Source organism: Bufo gargarizans, chromosome 5 (assembly GCF_014858855.1).
Source record: "Bufo gargarizans isolate SCDJY-AF-19 chromosome 5, ASM1485885v1, whole genome shotgun sequence".
Taxonomy (NCBI): Eukaryota; Metazoa; Chordata; class Amphibia; order Anura; family Bufonidae; genus Bufo; species Bufo gargarizans.
Window position 1 is genome coordinate 92,676,905 of NC_058084.1, and position 18,406 is coordinate 92,695,310.

The 18,406-nt window shown below is 43.0% G+C and overlaps 1 protein-coding gene across 5 annotated transcripts in view; it reads right to left on the minus strand.

Moving 5' to 3' along the window:
* Nucleotides 1-1,245: 1,245 nt before the first annotated feature.
* Nucleotides 1,246-18,406, minus strand: part of TGS1 (trimethylguanosine synthase 1) — a 65,531-nt gene continuing 48,370 nt past the window's right edge. For all 5 annotated transcript variants that reach the window (XM_044294237.1, XM_044294239.1, XM_044294235.1 and 2 more), the window contains 3 exons: nucleotides 14,957-15,173; nucleotides 12,222-12,300; nucleotides 1,246-3,140 (listed from right to left, as the gene is read on the minus strand). In XM_044294237.1, coding sequence (XP_044150172.1) covers nucleotides 3,030-3,140; nucleotides 12,222-12,300; nucleotides 14,957-15,173 — 407 coding nt within the window. In that variant the 3' untranslated portion in view covers nucleotides 1,246-3,029. The remainder of the gene's footprint in view (nucleotides 3,141-12,221; nucleotides 12,301-14,956; nucleotides 15,174-18,406) is intronic.

The following is an 18,406-nucleotide window of genomic DNA, read 5'->3' on the forward strand; positions in this document are numbered from 1 at the left end:
TGGAGGGTGGCAGCAGGAGACCCAGTAGCTGGTGGGATACCGGAGCTGCAGGTCGAGCCCGGATCCACTTGTCTTCTTTGGGGGGCAATGGAGGCAGCCAGGCAGCGTCCAAGGACGGCAGCGGGCATTCCACGGGGGACCAGGAAGGCGCCATGCCGACCTGTGTCCCCATCTAGAATAATATAAACAATTTTTGAAGGCTGAAAGGGGCTTTGAACTCAGAAAGCCTGGACATGGGGCAACAGCAGCAGTACCACTGAGCTACCAGCTTGCCTGGCACAAAACGGAGTAGAGTGATGAGGAGCTGCACGGCCATGAGCAAACAGAGTCTCCGGTGTAAGGAGAGTCAGAGCGGCATGCCGAGGCTCCGCCTCCCCTAACGCGTCATTATGGCGCGAAAAAAGCGCGCGCACGAAAAATAAGCGCGCGCGCGAAAAATAAGCGCGCGCGCGAAAATATGCGCGCGCGCGAAAATATGCGCGAAAATAAGCGCACCACGTGGAGGAGCGGCCTGCCGGCGGGCGCTGAGGGAGCGCAGCAGCCAAGGCCCGACGAGAGAAGCGCTGAAGCCCAGTTTAAGGGGAAGAGATGCCAGTACTCCAGTGCCAAAATGAAGAAAGTGCCCCATCAGGATCCTTCTTCAAGCTCACCCAGGCAGCCACAGACAAATAGACACAGAGGGAGGGGGAGGGATTGCAACACTTATCTGCTCAGCATGCTCCCTCGATGTCCAGACCAGCAGGGATGCGCCTCTTCAGACTTCTGACTCCAATCCAGGAGAACAGTGCTCTGGAGGAGGGTAGGCAGCAGGCGTCCCAGCAGCTGGTGGGATGCCGGAGCTAACAGGTCGAGCCCGGATCCACTTATCTTCTTGGGGGGAAATGGAGGCAGCCAGGCAACGTCCCAAAGACGGCGGCGGGCACTCCACGGGGGACCAGGAAGGCGCCATGCCGACCTGTGTCCCCATCTAGAATAAAAATAACAAAAAGGAGTAGAATCAGAGAGTGTCAACCTCCTTCACCAGACACTAAGCAAAGACTGAGTTCCTCCTGGTGGAGTCTGGGGGTATAGCCCGAGGAGGAGGAGCTCTTTCATTTGCATAGTGTCCCTCCTACTAATACCTCTAAGCTATACCCATGGTCTGTGTCCCCCAATGGAAAAAAGCACGAGAAATACCTGCCTTCCCAGACAAAACCCCTCGCTGTGTCACAATTATAATAAAGAGAACAACCATATAGGCAATCATTTTATTATACAATTTATCAATTTATTTATATCTGCTGCAAAAAATATTACTTTTTAAGATATCAAAATAGTTTTTTTTACAAACTGAATACACCATGGTTGTAAGATCAGGCTTATCCATCCTATAAAACTGTCACATAAGCATTGTACACAACAACAACAAGGCATTAGACCAGGCATCCTCAAACTGCGGCCCTCCAGCTGTCGTAAAACTACAACTCCCACAATGCCCTGCTGTAGGCTGATACCTGTAGGCTGTTTGGGCATGTTGGGACTTGTAGTTTTGCAACAGCTGGAGGGCCGCAGTTTGAGGATGCCTGCATTAGACCATAAAATTATACAAGAAGCTAAACTTGCTCATGTTACCATATACCCAATATTTCTACAATACTACTGATGTATGGAAATGTAAAGGCTTCCTAAAGACATGCCTATTTTAGCAACTACTTTTGCCCCCATGTAATAACAATTGTAGAGCATCTATTCTAATCAGCCTCTGTTGCGCCATTCCTTCGTTATTCCTTCAAATAGTTTATAAATAAATTGTCAGCAATAATGATCTATCTGGGTGTTACCAGCTGGGGAAGTGTCAGACTGTGCAGGGACACTCCCTAACTGGTAACACCAATCTGGACCTATAGCAGATTGCCAGTAATTCATTCATAACTTCTAGTAAGAATAATAGAGGAATGGCAGATCATAGAATCATAAGAATAGATGCTTCAGAACTATTACATGGGGAGTGCAAGTAGTTACTAAAACAGACATAATATAGCTATGTGTCACCTGTATTCACCAGCACAGCCCTTTTACCCACCTCCTTCCCGTCTGCCTGACAGCTGACGGCATATACATTAAGACTGTCAATCATGGGAGCGACTGCTGGGCTCATGAATACAATGGACCCATAACAGTCTGATGTATTCTTTCTTTTGAGCTTTTATCCAATTTGGCACACATTTTTACTTTGTGTGTTTTGAAGCATTAGCTTGACAGTCCTCACATCAGTTCTCATTCTGGCTAACTTTGTAGTTTATATCCTTTAAAGGGTTATTAGAAATACAAAAAACATTGCTGCTTTCTTTAAGCAGTCCCACTCTCGTCCATGGGCGGTTAAATGTTGCAGCTTAGCTCTATCAAATGAAAGCAGACATGGCCTATGGATAAGACTAGCACTGTTTCTGGACAAAAGCAGCCATGTTCTTCTTACTTCATACAACTCATTTTAAAGGGGTTGTCCCGGTTCAGGACAGAACTGAACATCCCTTGGGATGTGCCTGCAAAAAATAATAAATGATCACTTACCTAGCAGAGCTCACGCAGTTGCTCCGGTTTTCCCGATGCATTGTTAAGGCCAGTGACTGGCTGCAGCAGGCACGTGTTGTTGATGTGACGTCACTGCTGCAACCAGGTAAACAGTGGCGTGGGATCTGCTAGGTAAGTGATCATCTATTCTTAATTGCAGCCACCCAACATCCCATCTTTTTCATTATTGAACCTTCCTTTTGTTTCCCCTTTTAGAAGTCACACTTGCTAAAAGCATATCATATACATCATACTTCAAGCTCAATAAACACGTCACTTTCAGCACAGCATTTGTGATATTTTCAGTTAATGGCACATTACGTTTATTCTAAATGTTACATTATCTTACAAATGTCTCAGGATGACAACATTATTTTAAAACAGAATATCAAAACCATTTTTATACACCTCTGCAGACCTTAGAAGACCTATATTCTGCTATGAAAACTCATAACTAGGATTTGCAGGAACACGCGTGTTTACAGTTTTCGTATTAAGTCGCCAAAATATATAGTCATAGTCTTCAACTTTTTGTTAAGGAAATTCTGCTCTATTTCAACTTGTCCGCCAGGGCCAGCAAGTGATGCCACCTGAAAGGAACAAAAGTGACAAGTTGTTAAGACTGTGATGAGGACGATGATGCATCCAACTATGTAGGGAACCGTATACAAGGGTAGTCAGATCAGCAGAACACTAATAAGCCGAACAGCACGCTACATCTCACACCATTAATAATACGGCTCATACAAGTGAATTTAACTGGCCATTTCAGATAATGTGAATGCCCCTTGAAATAGTAGAGCACATTCATTCAGGAAAAGTTCTGTAAACTTGCTTAAAGGGGTTGTCTCACCTCAGACATTTGGGGCATATCGCTAGGATATGCCCCCAATGTCTAATAGGTGCAGGTCCCACTGCAACCTATGCAGAGGATAGGTCACCAGTAGGGATGACCGAACTTGTTTATTACAATTCCGTTATGGACTCCTGCATAACGGAAACCAGACAGATCCGTTATGCAGCCCACAGACTTCTATTATGACAGAATGCCTCTTAAAGGCTTCCGTTATGCATTCCGTCATGGAATTCCGTTGTGTCCCGTGGTAACGGAATCCATAACGTAATTGTAATAAAACCCGAACACCGAACTCGAAATTGTAAAACAAAAGTTTGCTCATCCTTAGTCATCAGTTAAAAAAGAATCTTAGAAAACCCTTTTAAGGCTTGTTTTTCGCCGAATGATTTGAGTTTCTTAATGGGCACATTTTGCAATACATAAAACTTTCACAGCAATTCCACCATTTTTTTACATTTTTAATATTATGCAGTTCTTCCTGTATCATGAATAATGTGTTAGCTTTATTCTATGGGTCAATACGATAATGGCTGTACCAAATATAGGACTTTTTCATGCTCTACTACTTTTGCACAACAGCCTATTTCATAGAAAATTATTTTATGCTGTTACATTCCAAGGGCCATAAATGATTAATTTTTAAATTGATGTAGACATACAGTATATAGCCATGTTTTTTGCGTGAAACAAAACTGACTTATTATCACATACAGCTAAGCCCCCAACAATCCCAATAATGAATGCGCTTCGTCCCAGTGTTTCCCTGCATAGCATGTCCCCTTTAATTCACTTAACTGTAGTTTCCTGCACAGTGGTGGCTGGGAGCAGTGTTGCCAGTAGGCTTAGAAGTTGGACCCCTATGGATCAGAAAACTAAGGCTAGTCCTCTGCCATCGGTTGGGGCCAACTATTGGGACACCCACCAATTCTCAGAATGAAGGCGCTTCTATGGTGTGTTGCAGTTCCCTGCAGAGTGAGTGGATACGATAGTAACATAGTACATAAGGCCGAAAAAAGACATCTGTCCATCCATTTTGGCCTGTTATCCTGCAAGTTAATCCAGAGGAAGAAAAAAAACAAAAAAAACCTGTGAGGTAGAAGCCAATTTTCCCCACTTTAGGGGAATAAAGCATTCCTTCCCGACTCCAATCAGGCAATCAGAATAACTCCCTGGATCAACGACCCCTCTCTAGTAGCTATAGCCTGTAATATTATTACGCTCCAGAAATACATCCATAGCTGCAAAAAAAAACTCCAATCACCCCATTTCACCATTATACATATAAAAATAAAGATAATTGGCCTGGCCGTTTCTGAAAATGCCGATTTTTTTTGGTCACGTCGCCTGCCATAATAATGCAATAAAAAGTGATCAAAGTCATACATAGCCCTATGTGCTACAGATCAACTCACAAAAAAGGGCCCTTACAAAGTTCTGTCGATATATATATAAACAAGTTATGGGTTACAGAATATGGAGACGCAAAAAAAAAAAAATCTATTATAAATATATTTTTTTAAGTGTTAAAAGGTTTATATATTTGGTATTACTGTAATCATACTGACCCGCAGAATAAAGTTAACATGTCAAGTAAAAAAAAAGAAAAAAGGCCTGCGGTTACAGTTTTAAAAGTGAATCTACTTTTGACATTTTTCACCTGTAAAACAACAGAAATTAATGGTAAAACACATGCAGGTTTTGACGTGTGGTAGATGGCCAATCAGCACTCTACCGCCTTATGGCCTGTTCACAAAGTGGAATTTAAAGGGGGAATTTTGGCACAGACACTGCTCTAAAAATGGCGCTTGCTTCCGGAGGCAGCGCTACAGTTCACGGCTGGTGGTTTAAAGTTGTGACCTCAGCAAAAAGCGACATGTCCATTCTTGGCATGGCGTCTGAACAGACACTGATTGAGGCTGTGGTGGGTGCCCACTTGCAGTTTAGCCCCATTCAATGTTGACGTGGAGGTTTCTAGTTCTGAATAAGCGACGGATTTTAACAGTGTCAAAATTGGCCGGCGGAATGCAAAACACATACGGTCGTGGGAATGAGCCCTTAGGATGAGTTCACATTTTAGTTATTTGGTCAGTTATTTCCATCAGTTATTGTAAGCCAAAACCAGGTACAGGTCAAAAACACAGAACAGGTATGGATCTTTCCATTATACCTGATCTCTTTATAGGCTTCACTACAAGTTTTGACTCACAATTACTAATGGAAATAACTGAAGTGTGAACTTGGCCTTAATTGGTTCCAGGATGACCACTGTATGTGGAAAACATTGCAACTTGAGTAATCGGTTTCAAAGCCCCAAAATGTCATAAGAGAAGAGAAAATGAAGATACAAGAAGAATTAATAAGAAAAATAAGCATCCCCTCTGAATGGGGATGAACAATCATTACTGCGATTTTTCATCCCCATGCAGATTTACTGTTTGTTGGCAGCACATGCCTGTTTCCACAAAAAGATTTTATGTGCCACATAAATGATCATACCAGTAAAAAAAACACAAAGGTGACCTGCGGCACCTTTACAAAAGGCAATTATTGGGAATAAGCATTTGTGGGAGAGCTTGTTCCCAATAATTGCCCCGACAGTTTACTCTAGTTTTAGTCTCTCTGAATGAAATACCGTAAGTGGTATAATGGCTACATTTGCCAAATTTACCGCTGGTGCAGGCTGCTGGTTTTCAGTGCTATGGTTCTGTAAAGAGTAGTGGCGGAGATTCACATCAGATAGTTTTAGTCTCACGTTCTAAAAATGACTAATGTGGCTCTTGCTGTTTGGGAAAGTTCATGATTGAGAAATGCTTAAGGTAATTACAACTTAAGACCGTAAATGGAGAAGTGAATGTGATGGACAAGCATTCCTACCGCCTGCTAAAGTAAAAACCAAAAGTAATGCATTATATAGATAAAAAATAATGCAGAGGCTACACAGACCAATATGTATGGGCAACCAAAACTGTTCTTATAGGAGATCGAGTGGTCAAGTCTGGAATACTACCAACTAAATGGGTTATGCTATAATTAATAAAAATCTGATGGCACAGGACACATTCTTTCTAAAGCAGCCCTGTACCTCACATGGATCCAGCGATCTCCCCGTTCATTGCTCTGCTAGTTTTTCTTCAGGCTGGCATCTCGGGGCCTATCCTTTCCACTGCGGCTCTCTTCCTAACACAGTTTAGGAGGTGTCTCCTTTCAGTTGCAGCAATCTCCCTACCACAGCTCAGGAGGGCATGTCCTTTCTGATGCAGCGTTCTCCCTGTAACTATCACTGCTTCTAACAGCAGATATGGGTTGTCACAGTTGTAGGATGCAACCAAGCAAGTGTGACTACCTCAGTAGGAACATGTGTACATTATTATACAGACTAAACACTGGGGTTGCCGTTATAATGAAGTAAAGGTGAAAGCTCATAACTGTAGTATTTTTTTATAAAAAAATAAATAGCAAAAGTAACTATTTTTTCACGCTGACATATATACTGATATAACATTTGTCATGGTGACATAACCCCTTTGTTATCTGCCAGTTAAAATCAAATAGCAGCACATCTCCTTTTTCTAATCTGTTATTATTTTCTGATTGCAGATTTATTTATTCTGTTTTCTGAACACAATTATGGGGGCGGCCATCTTGCCTGAGCATTTAGAAAACATTAGGAAAATTGCATTATGGCAGCCCCATGGTCCATAGACACAACAGTCAGGATGGGACCTTATTGACTTGTATGGGAGAGCTTTCTAGGCATGTTCTGTGCCCTGTGCAGAGGTCATTGTACAAGGAAAGAATAGATAAGCTCTGACAATCAGATATTGTGAATGGTGGATCCTGTCTTATCTATACACAGAGGTGATATCATTACAGGCAGAATTAGAATCATATATAACTGCAGTAAAGTGATCTGTACAGACCAAGAAGTGGAGCCAATTATTAGAGTGGCCAGTGGAAAAATTGCATTCTTTTTTTTTTTTTTTTTTTGCTTAAATATATGGAATACATGGAAAATTAAAAATAACATCATAAAACATCATATGTTAAACATAAAAAAGTGATTTAAAGAGTAAGTCATTTTCTGATGACACATTCCCTTTAAATAAGCAAATCACAACTGCTGGGAAGTCAGAACCATTTTGACACCTAATTTTTGTGCAGGTTTTGTAATGCTGTGCGGGCTGCTTTAAAGGAAATGTGTCATCAGAAAACGGCCTATTGTTTAAAAATATTTTAAACATAAAAACACGATTTAGAGAACTTTTGAGGATGTTGTTTTTAATCATCCATTTCAATAACTACGATATATTTAAACAAAAACCATAAAATAGTAGTAAAAGGTAGACCAGGCACTCTATATATGTAACCAATAGATGAGATATTTATTTGATAAAATACAATTATTTGATACTAAAAGCATAAAATAACAGCATATAATTAGCATGAAACAAAAATAAAATATGCAACAATGATATAGCAGCAATATTTAGTTAGCAGCAAGGTTGGTTAGCAGCACAATATCAGCAGTCGGAATGACGTGAACAGCCACCAAAGTTTAGCAGAGGAAAAGTTTTAAAAGCTATCCACATGAATCGCACTTCACTTGAAAATCAGATACTCCTTTATAACTGTAGCGATATAATATCAAGGTCTTTCTTTCAACTGAATTGTCCAAGTAACGGGTCAATGTCCGTATTAATATAGTTGCTTTCCTGGTTAGTTCAGTGGGAAGGTTAGAGGGTATAGTATGAAAAGCAGAGTGGCGTCCCACTCAGTTATATACGCTTATTCAATATTACCTTGCTCTTGCTCAATTCCCGTCTCTGAATGCCGGCTTGTTGCTATCAGCTGACTCTGTGTCCAATATCGTCAGCGGGTTCAGCGCTTGTTGAAATCAGATATCGCCAGCGAGTTCAGTGCTTGTTGGAGTCAGGTGCCACCAGGATCATCAGCGGGTTCAGCGCTTGCTGAAGTCAATTATCGCCAGCAAGTTCAGCGCTTGTTGGAGTCAGGTGCCACCAGGATCATCAGCGGGTTCAGCGCTTGTTGGAGTCAGGTGCCACCAGGATCATCAGCGGGTTCAGCGCTTGTTGAAGTCAAATATCGCCAGCAAGTTCAGCGCTTGTTAAAGTCAAATATCGCCAGCGAGTTCAGTGCTTATTGGAGTCAAGTGCCGCCAGGATTTTTCGTTTCAAAAACTTAGATCAGATCCAAGGGGAATTCTCTACCAGCATCCACTGAAGAAGGGGACACGTCCCCGAAACGCGTATGGGCTATACCTTACACCGGCATGCTGGTAGAGAATTTCCCTTGGATCTGATCTAAGTTTTTGAAATAAAAAATCCTGGCGGCACTTGACTCCAATAAGCGCTGAACTCGCTGGCGATATTTGACCTTGATATTATATCGCTACAGTTATAAAGGAGTATCTGATTTGCAAGTGAAGTGCGATTCATGTGGATAGATTTTAAATCTTTTCCTCTGCTAAACTTTGGTGGCTGTCCACGTCATTCCGACTGCTGATATTGTGCTGCTAACCAACCTTGCTGCTAACTAAATATTGCTGCTATATCATTGTTGCATATTTTATTATTGTTTCATGCTAATTATATGCTGTTATTTTATGCTTTTAGTATCAAATTGTATTGGTTACATATATAGAGTGCCTGGTCTACCTTTTACTACTATTTATTACTTATTGTGTGGCTGGGTGGGCCACTCAGACCAAGAGCACCTGTTCCACATTGTCTAGCTGGAGTGATCCACAGATACTTCGTTTTTATAAAAACCATAAAATCCTGCCTTTTTTGGCACTGGCCACTAAGCCTACGAATAGGCGCCACTTCTAGGTCTGTACAGATCACTTTACTGCAGTTATCTGCTTATCTGTCATTCTAACCCTGTCTGTAATAATATTAGAGCATGATTCACCATTCACAGTAGGTGACTCTCACAGCTTATCTATTCTTTCCTTGTACAATGACCTCTGCACAGGACTCAGAGCATGCCTAGAAAACTCTCCAAAGACGTCAATGAAGTCCCCTCCTGACTATTGTGTCAATGGTCCATGTGGTTGCCATAAAGCAATTTTTTTTTAATGCTGTGTAAATGCTAAAGAACAGCTCAGGCAAGATGGCCACCCCCATAATCACGTTCAGAAAATAAAATCAGATCATAAGAAAAGAAGATGTGTTACTATCTGGTTCTAACTGGCAGATTATATTATTAGTGACACATTTCCTTTAAATATCCATTTTAAGTCAGTCTGTATACTTCATGTTGTTCTCTGGTTACTTATATCAGTTGTTCAGGTGAACCAGGATTAAAAACAAAAGTTTGGGAAAAAATTGTGGGCTCTTTGACCAGTCTGAGATAAGACCTAGGGATATAGTATAATCAATGGAATAGACTTGGGGGCCGTTCAGAGCCATACAAGCAAATAAACTACGTATATTATATTTAATTACACACAAAGAAAATTCACAAGAAAGATTCAACCTGCACAATGCGACTAGATGGTCATTAGAAGCAGGAAGTTCTCAGTACAGAAGGATTGTGTGACACATATTACAGAAGTGGTAACCTTTACACTTATGGAAATGATGCATTACTCAAAGATAAAAGGCAGCTACTAATGTGTAATGATTAACTGAACCTCGGCTGCCAGCAGATGCATTAGGTAGACTTTGAAATCAAGCAGCCCTTGGGCACCACGGATCCGCAAGGTTTCAGCCACAGCGTGTAAACCCAGCTTACAAGTATGCTTGATTTTAGGCACCCACATCTCGGTAGTAAGCAATATATGACCCGGATTTGCACTTTCACTAGTGAATGGAAAGATCCCGATTGCTGAATCTTTACAGGAATGCTCCACTACTGGGGCCGCTTGCTTTGGACTGGATTCACGCAAAGCATTTTAGATTAATTTTTTTTGTTAAAAATGCTGCAGGTAAATGTTACTTTAAAGTCCATAGAAAATTACTGAATAGTCTACATACACAGGGGATCCTTTATCAAAGACCAACATTGTACGCCGGTCTTTGATACCTCCTGCGCTGCCGGAGGATGCGCCTAGTTTATGACGAGATGCATCCTCCAGCAGTCTGGAATCCCTGACTGGAGTAGATTTCCGACATCACTTACGCCTGTCTGCCAGGGACAATGTCCCGGCCCCTGCCACTCCCCAATGGCGAGGATGGGATAAAAACGCCAATGTGACAAAATGTTGTCACACGAGCGTGTAAAAAAAGTCACCAAAAGGGGCTTGTGACCTTTTTTTTATGCCAAACTGGTGTTCGTAAATGATCCCACACTGTTTTTGTTAATGGCATTCTGGTAACTTTTTTTTCTCCCAAAATGCAGCACACTCTAGGTAGTGTTTTTATATGCATTTTTTCCCCATAGTAAAAAAAAATTAAATGTTACAAAAACAGCACCAAAAGTGTAATGAAAAATGCTTGACTTTTATGGCATTTTTTAAGTTTTTATTTAAATATTGAAAAAATAATGTGCGTGATGAAGCCCTAATAATATTCCAATTTTTTTGTGCCATTCGGTGATACTGTAGGAAGGCACAAGGGTCCGTCGTTGACAGAAGGTATGTGTCACCGAGGTTCCCGGCCTTGGTGAAGTAAGAGCCGGTATTTTCTGGTGTCAACGGCAGCTAATGCTGATTGACACTTTGATATTTTAGTATGGCTGTATAGCTGATCCAGGACGGCTCTTACTGGGAGTAGTCAAAGTGACGGGTCTTGACTGGCCTATAAAAAATCCAGCCAGCAGTGTCAGCTGGGAGTGATTACCTCTCTCTGACAGAGGAGCTCTGGCAATTGTTGGTCTGGGAACTGAGCCCTGTGCTGGGCTGAAAAGCTGAGACCTGTGTGTTGGGAGAGCAGGCCACCTAAAGCCTGCATTTTGACTGCTGGAGACAGAACCACCAACAAGGTGAGTTTCTTTTGTTATGCACAAACTTTCTACTCGGTGTGAACAAACACCATCTCTGCAAAGAGAGTTTTTTGTTTGACCTTATGTGTGAAAAAACACGGACATTTGAATTACGAACTTGTACTTTGCCTCTGTACTGCACCCGCTTATCCCTACTACGAGAGCAAATCCCCACAGATACATACAAGTTTGTGAATATTTTATACTTTTTTTTTTCCAGTTTGAAAGTTTGGCTGGGGTCTGAATAAGTGTAAAGGCTGGAGATGCAGTGCGGGCTCTGAATATTCAGATTCAGTGCCGCTCTGTGGGAGTAAGATAATCAACTGATCGCCACCCAATTCATCGCCATGCAAAGCATGTGTCTAAATTATGGTCAAGCAGACAATCACACCAATTTTTCTATTCCACTTTAGGGGGGCGTTTGCATTGGTGTTCCCATTTCTACTGTTCTGTTATGCTATAGGAGCATAAAAATGAAAGCAGTGGAAGTACAGGGTCACTCACATGACGCCCAATGGACCACATGACTTTACTGTGACCCAGGAATTTTACCTAACTACTTTGCCCCGCATTTTTCAAAGAACCTGCAGCCGCGGCCCTTAACAAAGCCTCCAACACAGATGTTAACGTGACCTTACAAACTGGCATGCATAACCTAAATGGTTAATAACTAGGTCTACAGCAGATAAGGCATTGAGTAAAATGCACTAGAAAAAAGGCGCAAATACACTGAGAAATCTCGGCCTATATACGGTATTTAGCGTTGGCTCTAAAATCTGATTCCTCGTTGAAAAACGGAGCAGGGTCAGTAAAGCTGAAGTTCAGGAACAACGTGCAGAGAAAGTTATCATAGAAAAAGGGAAAGTCTTACCTGCTCCACATCTGTATTGCGTGGTACAAAGTAAATAATATTTTTTGTAATCTGTTGGGAAAGCTGAAAAACTTCAAAGGTGGCAAAATGTTAAGGAAATCCATCATGTAAACTGGTGAAATATGTAACATACAATGTGCTATATCGTACTAGGATTTTTTAGGGTTCTTCCATGACTGATAAGAATTCAACAAGTGCAAAAATAACCTTCTAGTTGGATCAGCCAGCAGTGACCCAGGGAGGCGTTGGCACTGGGGCAGCAGGGCACTGGTAAGGGGAGTATGCTTTTTTTATTTCGGTGATTATCCACACTTTCAGATAATCTACAGCAATTCATTTTATTGCAAATGTAATTATTACTTCCTCACTGAAGTCAAAATGGAACATCCGCAACAACTTTTGACAAACTATGGACTTTAAAGGTCAATTTCTGTCTAGAAAAATTCCACATCATGTGGATGACATGGGTAAATCTCACACACCTACCAGGTACGAGAATCCGCTGTGGACTTCACAAATCCACAGCATTTACATTTCATGTGGAAATGCCCTGTATCCCACATCTAATATTCCCATACCTAAAGCCAGAAAAAACTAGCAGGCAAGAATCAAACATTGGCTAACGCAAGTGGAGCATCAAGGCACAGTCCGTGACATAATTTACAGGTTTGTGCCAAAAGCTGTAAAAATCAGCATCAACTGACGGCCTTGGTCCATGCTCGGATGGGGACCCCACCTCTCTAAAAGACATTCAGCTGCTGTACACTCCAGTGCATCTAAAGGTGGATTTAGATGGGGCGATATTTGGGCAGATTATTGGGGGTGAACGTTCCTGCAAACATGCCAGTTTGATGGGTGATATTGTTGTTAGTGCTTGCAAGTAAATTATGGTTTCTGGGCAGCAGATCGTGCGGTCTAACCAGCGATCGTCTGGCCAGAAATAGCTGTATGAGGATGAGCGACCGCTGTAGCAAGGACATCGCTGCATGTAAATACAATGCTTCAGCCCCACTGAACAAGCAGCCAACTGTCGAGAAGGAACGCACCCTCTCTAGTCACCCCATGTAAATCCACCTTAAAGAGGACCGGTCACCAAAAAACTAACGCAATTTGCAGGCAGCATGCTAAAGAGCCAGGGAAGCAGAGCCGATTGATATATATTTTTGTTTGAAAAATTCAGTAAAACCTGTAATTTATACATTTATATATTTGCATTTTCCACTCCCTATGAACAGCATTGGTACAGGAGGGAGGTGTTATCAGTGATTGATAGCATTGTGTATATACAGTACATATGCATAGAGAGATAGCCGTCACTGATAACTCTCTTATGTACCGATAGCTGTTCACAGGAGGTGGAAAAAGCAGAGATATAAATGTATAAATTACAGTTTTTACTGAATTTTTCCCCACAAAAAATATATATCAATGTGCTCGGCTTCCGCTGCTCTACAATATGGTGCCGTCAGATTGAATTACATTTTAGGGGGACCGATCCTCTTCAAACGAAATGCGCTGGAAGTGAGCAGGACCCAGGAGTTCTTTTTTGTGGTCTTGCCTTTCCACTAACAAAAATTATAATACATCCTTAAAACATCCCTACTATGTGTCTGAAACATTAACAAGGCATCTTTACTGTTTGTGTTCTGCTGGTCCTCTCACCTCAGAGACCCTGTCTAAAACGAGTTGGCCAGCCCTGGTATAAATTATTGTAACATGATAAAAGATCATGTATAATGGGAAGTTATCTAGGTTATTAATCCATTTTAGCATTTCCAAGATCTTCATTTGCAGCCAGTGAATGGAAACTAAAGTACCAACGTCAAAAAGCTGTCTTAAAAAATAAAATAAAATAAAACAAAATAAAAAGTGGCGCAATTTGGTGTATCTAGAGAGTCTTCATGGGGAACAGGCTGGGGTCTAACATGCACAATGTCTGTCATAAAAAACTTTCACAACATAAGCCAACCAACAGTTAGTATAGAGTCAGAGAAAGGTGTCTATCCCTGCACCTTTCTCTGACTCATCCCCACCCATCCCTGGGTTGAACTTGATGTCTTTTTTCAACCATATTAACCATGTAACTATATAAGTTTACACTAGAAGCTAAAATACTGTATAAACCTTATGTTTCTCACAGCGGAGGGTCTGCTACAATTTAATCTAAGGAACTCTGGGAGCTAAATAACCTGCACTTACAGCCGATATATTGTATGTGCAGCCAACTATCAAGACAGGCTGTCAAAGACCTGAAAAAAATAAGGATGGCCACGGATGGTGTCAGAATTTAAAAAAAAACAATCACCTGGTTGGGTTGTCCAGGGTCATTGTACGGTGGCCCCTGTGCCCCACTGGACCAGAAATGTGGATTGCCATCTACACACATGTGACCAATGCGTACAATCAATGGACTCAGTGCTGCGGTGCCAGAAATATTCACATGCATATGTGAACTTTGCACACTAGTGCTCCTTTGCACGTTCACATGCACTCATGCAGAGCCAAACATAACAAACTAGGTCATCTTCAGAGAAGCAGACACGTCTGTATTTGTAAAAGGAAGCAAAGTTTTGACATATGCAGGTAAGGATTTACTGGCACCTGGACTTACAGGGTTTTCCCCATTCATTACTTATCCATAGAATGGGTTGTAAGTGTTACATGGTTTTTGATCACTAGAACGTATAGATGGCCACAGGGGCGTGATTTTGAGTTTACAGCTTATAAAAGGATATCCATCAGGGGACATCATTGTCTTGATATCAAAGGTCTTTGCGCTGACATAGTCCGGGCCTCCCCATGGCGGGCTAAGAAAAACCACATCTGCCTTCAAATCACGAGCGACGCACATGTAGTCAGCACGGATCAACTCGATGCGATCGGCTACTCCGTAAACCATTGCATTATTGTAAGCAAGTTCCAACTTCACAGGGTCAATGTCCACAGCAATCACTGCAGAGAGAGGGTCAAATGCTTGTTATACTGGAAATAGGTAAGAAAAAACAAAACTAAAAAACAATACATCATATTAGTGAAGACAACTAAAAGCAAAGAATAACCAATTCAAGATTATACTAGAAACGGATAATGCTAAACTTAAAGGGGTTGTCTGGGTTCAGAGCTGAATCCAGACATACCCCCATTTTCACCCAGTCAGCCTCCCTGATATCCGATGCTCTCCTCTGCCCTGTGCTGAATCACGCGGGACAAAGGCTTTTTTTGGAGATCCGGTGACATACAGGGCTATACATGGGTAAAGCTAGAAGAAGGCCTAGCAGTGAGCCTGGTGATGTAACAGACAATAATTGCTGAGCTTTAGTGCTACCCTAGCCTGTAAAACAGGTAGGGCAGCGCTAAAGTCCGCCCATCAGTGCCGGTGACGTGATTGGCAACACTGCTAGGCAGAAGCCTCCGCTTAGCAGTGTAAAAAATATATAAACTAATAGTCCTTGCCCTGTGCTATTATACAGGGGGGCTGCCTGGGTGAAAATGTGGGTATGTCCAGTTCTGAACCTGGACAACCCCTTTAAAAGTATGGAGGAAATTAAAGAAAACATGTGTGCAGGTCAACCCTACTGAACTAGGCATGCTGCCTGGTGGGATTTATCCTGCCAATTAAAATAACTCGATTTTTGTACTCACCTTAAAATCTGTTTCTCTTCTGTTCATTGGGGGACACAGGCATTGACCATGGGTATAGCTGTTGCCACTAGGAGGCGGACACTAAGCACACAAAGTGTAAGCTCCTCCCTCTTCAGCTATATCCCTTCCTGCAGGGACCAAGCTAATCAGTTTAGTGCAAAAACAGTAGGAGAAGCCAGACATAAGAAAATCACATTATGTGCAAACCCAGAACCACATAGGGGCGAAAAGGTCCATAAAAAAATGGGTGAGAGCTGTGTCCCCCAATGAACAAGAGAGAAACAGATTTCACGATGAGTACAAAAATCCAGTTTTCTTATCCGTCTCATTGGGGGACACAGGCATTGACCATGGGACGTTCCAAAGCAGTCCCTGAGGGTGGGCTTAACTACAACCCCCCTGCCAATCAGAGAACCACTGTTTGCAAAACTCTACGCCCCAAAGAAGCGTCAGAAGATGCAAAGCTGTGCACCCTGTAAAACTTTGAAAAAGTATGCAAAGATGACCAGGTTGCCGCCTTGCACACCTGAAGGGCTGAAGCCCCGTGATGCATCGCCCAAAAGGCTCTCACTTCCCGAGCCGAATAAGCAGTCACCCGGAAGGGCAGGGCCCGGACCTTAACGCGGTACGCTTCCACAATAGCCAAACAAATCCATCTGGAAATGGAAGTCTTTTACGCTGCCAGCCCTCGTCTCGGCCCCTCTGGAATCACGAACAGATAATCCATCCGTCTGAAAGATGCCGTCTGGGACAGATAGATACGCACTGCACGCACCAGATCCAGAGTATGGAGCGACTGTTCTCGAGGATGAGACGGGTCCGGACAAAATGAAGGAATGAAGATCCCAGCTTGACAGAATGGCTCGCTGAAGCGCTTTGGTACGGAACTGAGCATAGGGAACTGCTTTGAAGGCAGAAACCATGTGCCCCAGAGCCCGCATGCAGCAACGAATGGGAACCAGAGCTGGCCGCAACAATGACGGAATCTGAAGATGAAGAGCGGATAGTTTTTCCGGAGGCAAGAACACCTTGGCCTGACAAGAGTCCAGTACCATGCCCACATAAGTCAATCGCTGTGATGGATAAAGCCAAGACTTCTGTCTGTTTACGATCCATCCGAAGCGCTCCAGGGTGTCCAGGACTATGCTCAGGCTGTCTGCCGTCCCTTGGAACGACAGACCCTTCAACCAAGATGTCTAAAGTAAGGGATCACCACGATCCCCTGGCATGGAGCAGGCCCATGACTGCCGCCAGAACGTTCGTAAAGACCCTGGGAGCCGTGGCCAGGCCGAACGGGAGGGCTACAAATTGGTAGTGAAATGGACCCACTACGAACCGGAGAAGCCTCTGATGACTAACGCATATGGGCAAGTGAAGATAAGTGTCCTTGATGTCTTTTGAGGTTCGCAATGACCGACCTCAGTGACCCCATCCGGAATCTGCGGACGCAAAGGAAACTGTTGAGCGCCTTGAGGTCTAGAACGGGACGGACTGTCCCCTCTTTTTTGGGAACCACAAAGAGATTGGAGTAAAACCCCTGAAAACGGTCTTGCGCAGGAACCAGAACAATGACACCTTGCTGCAGCAGCGTGTGAATTGCCAGAAAAAAAGAATCTGCGGCTGCGGGTGAGGCCGGAGGAGACGACCGAGAAAAACGGGACGAAGGGGAGGATTTGAAATCCAGCTCATAGCCCTCTGCAATGACCTCCCTCACACACGCATCTGAGACGTGAGCCAAACATGCCGAAACACATGAAGCTGGGAGCCGCCCGTCATGCAGCGGAGCTCTTCGGGTTAAAGGACTTGGAACCCTTTTGACGGGAATGCCAGGAAGGCCGCGGCTTGAAGGAAAAAGGCTTCTGCCTCCCAGCATAAGAGCCATAGAGTACGGCGAATAGCTACCAACAGGGCTGACGAGTGAGCCATAAACCTGGCCGTGTCCAAAGATGCTTCACAAATATATGCACTGCCATGCGAGAGCTGCAGGGCCACATCTGCAAGTTCCTCCGAGGGGACTCCCGACTCAAGACCCTGACGTAAGTTATTTGCCCACTCCCCCATAGCCTTGCTCACTTATGTAGAGGCAAACACCGGCTGCAGCGCTGTGCCCACTGCTTCAAAGGCAGATTTTGCAAATGCTTCCAGCTTCTTATCTTTGAGATCAGAAAAAGAAGCCCCATCCGCCATTGGCAAGGTAGTATGTTTAGCCAAGCGGGAAACTGGAAGATCCACTATAGGTGCAGCCGACAATTTCTTAGTCAAATCCCCTGGAAAAGGATAAAGGACGTTAAAGCGTTTTGGCAACATAAAACGTCTATCTGGAAAATTCCACTCCTTGGAGAGAGAGGAATCAAACTCCTGGTGGTTGGGGGAAACACTTGCGCGAGCGATGGGACCTTCTAAAGGAAAAACCCAAGCTGGCAGATGACAGAGCGGGATCTTCAACCTGCAATGTCTCAATAACTGCCGTAATTAAATTGTCCACCATGGGGGATAGTTTGGGCGACTGACCCTCCAGTGAGATAACATCCTCATCTGACCCT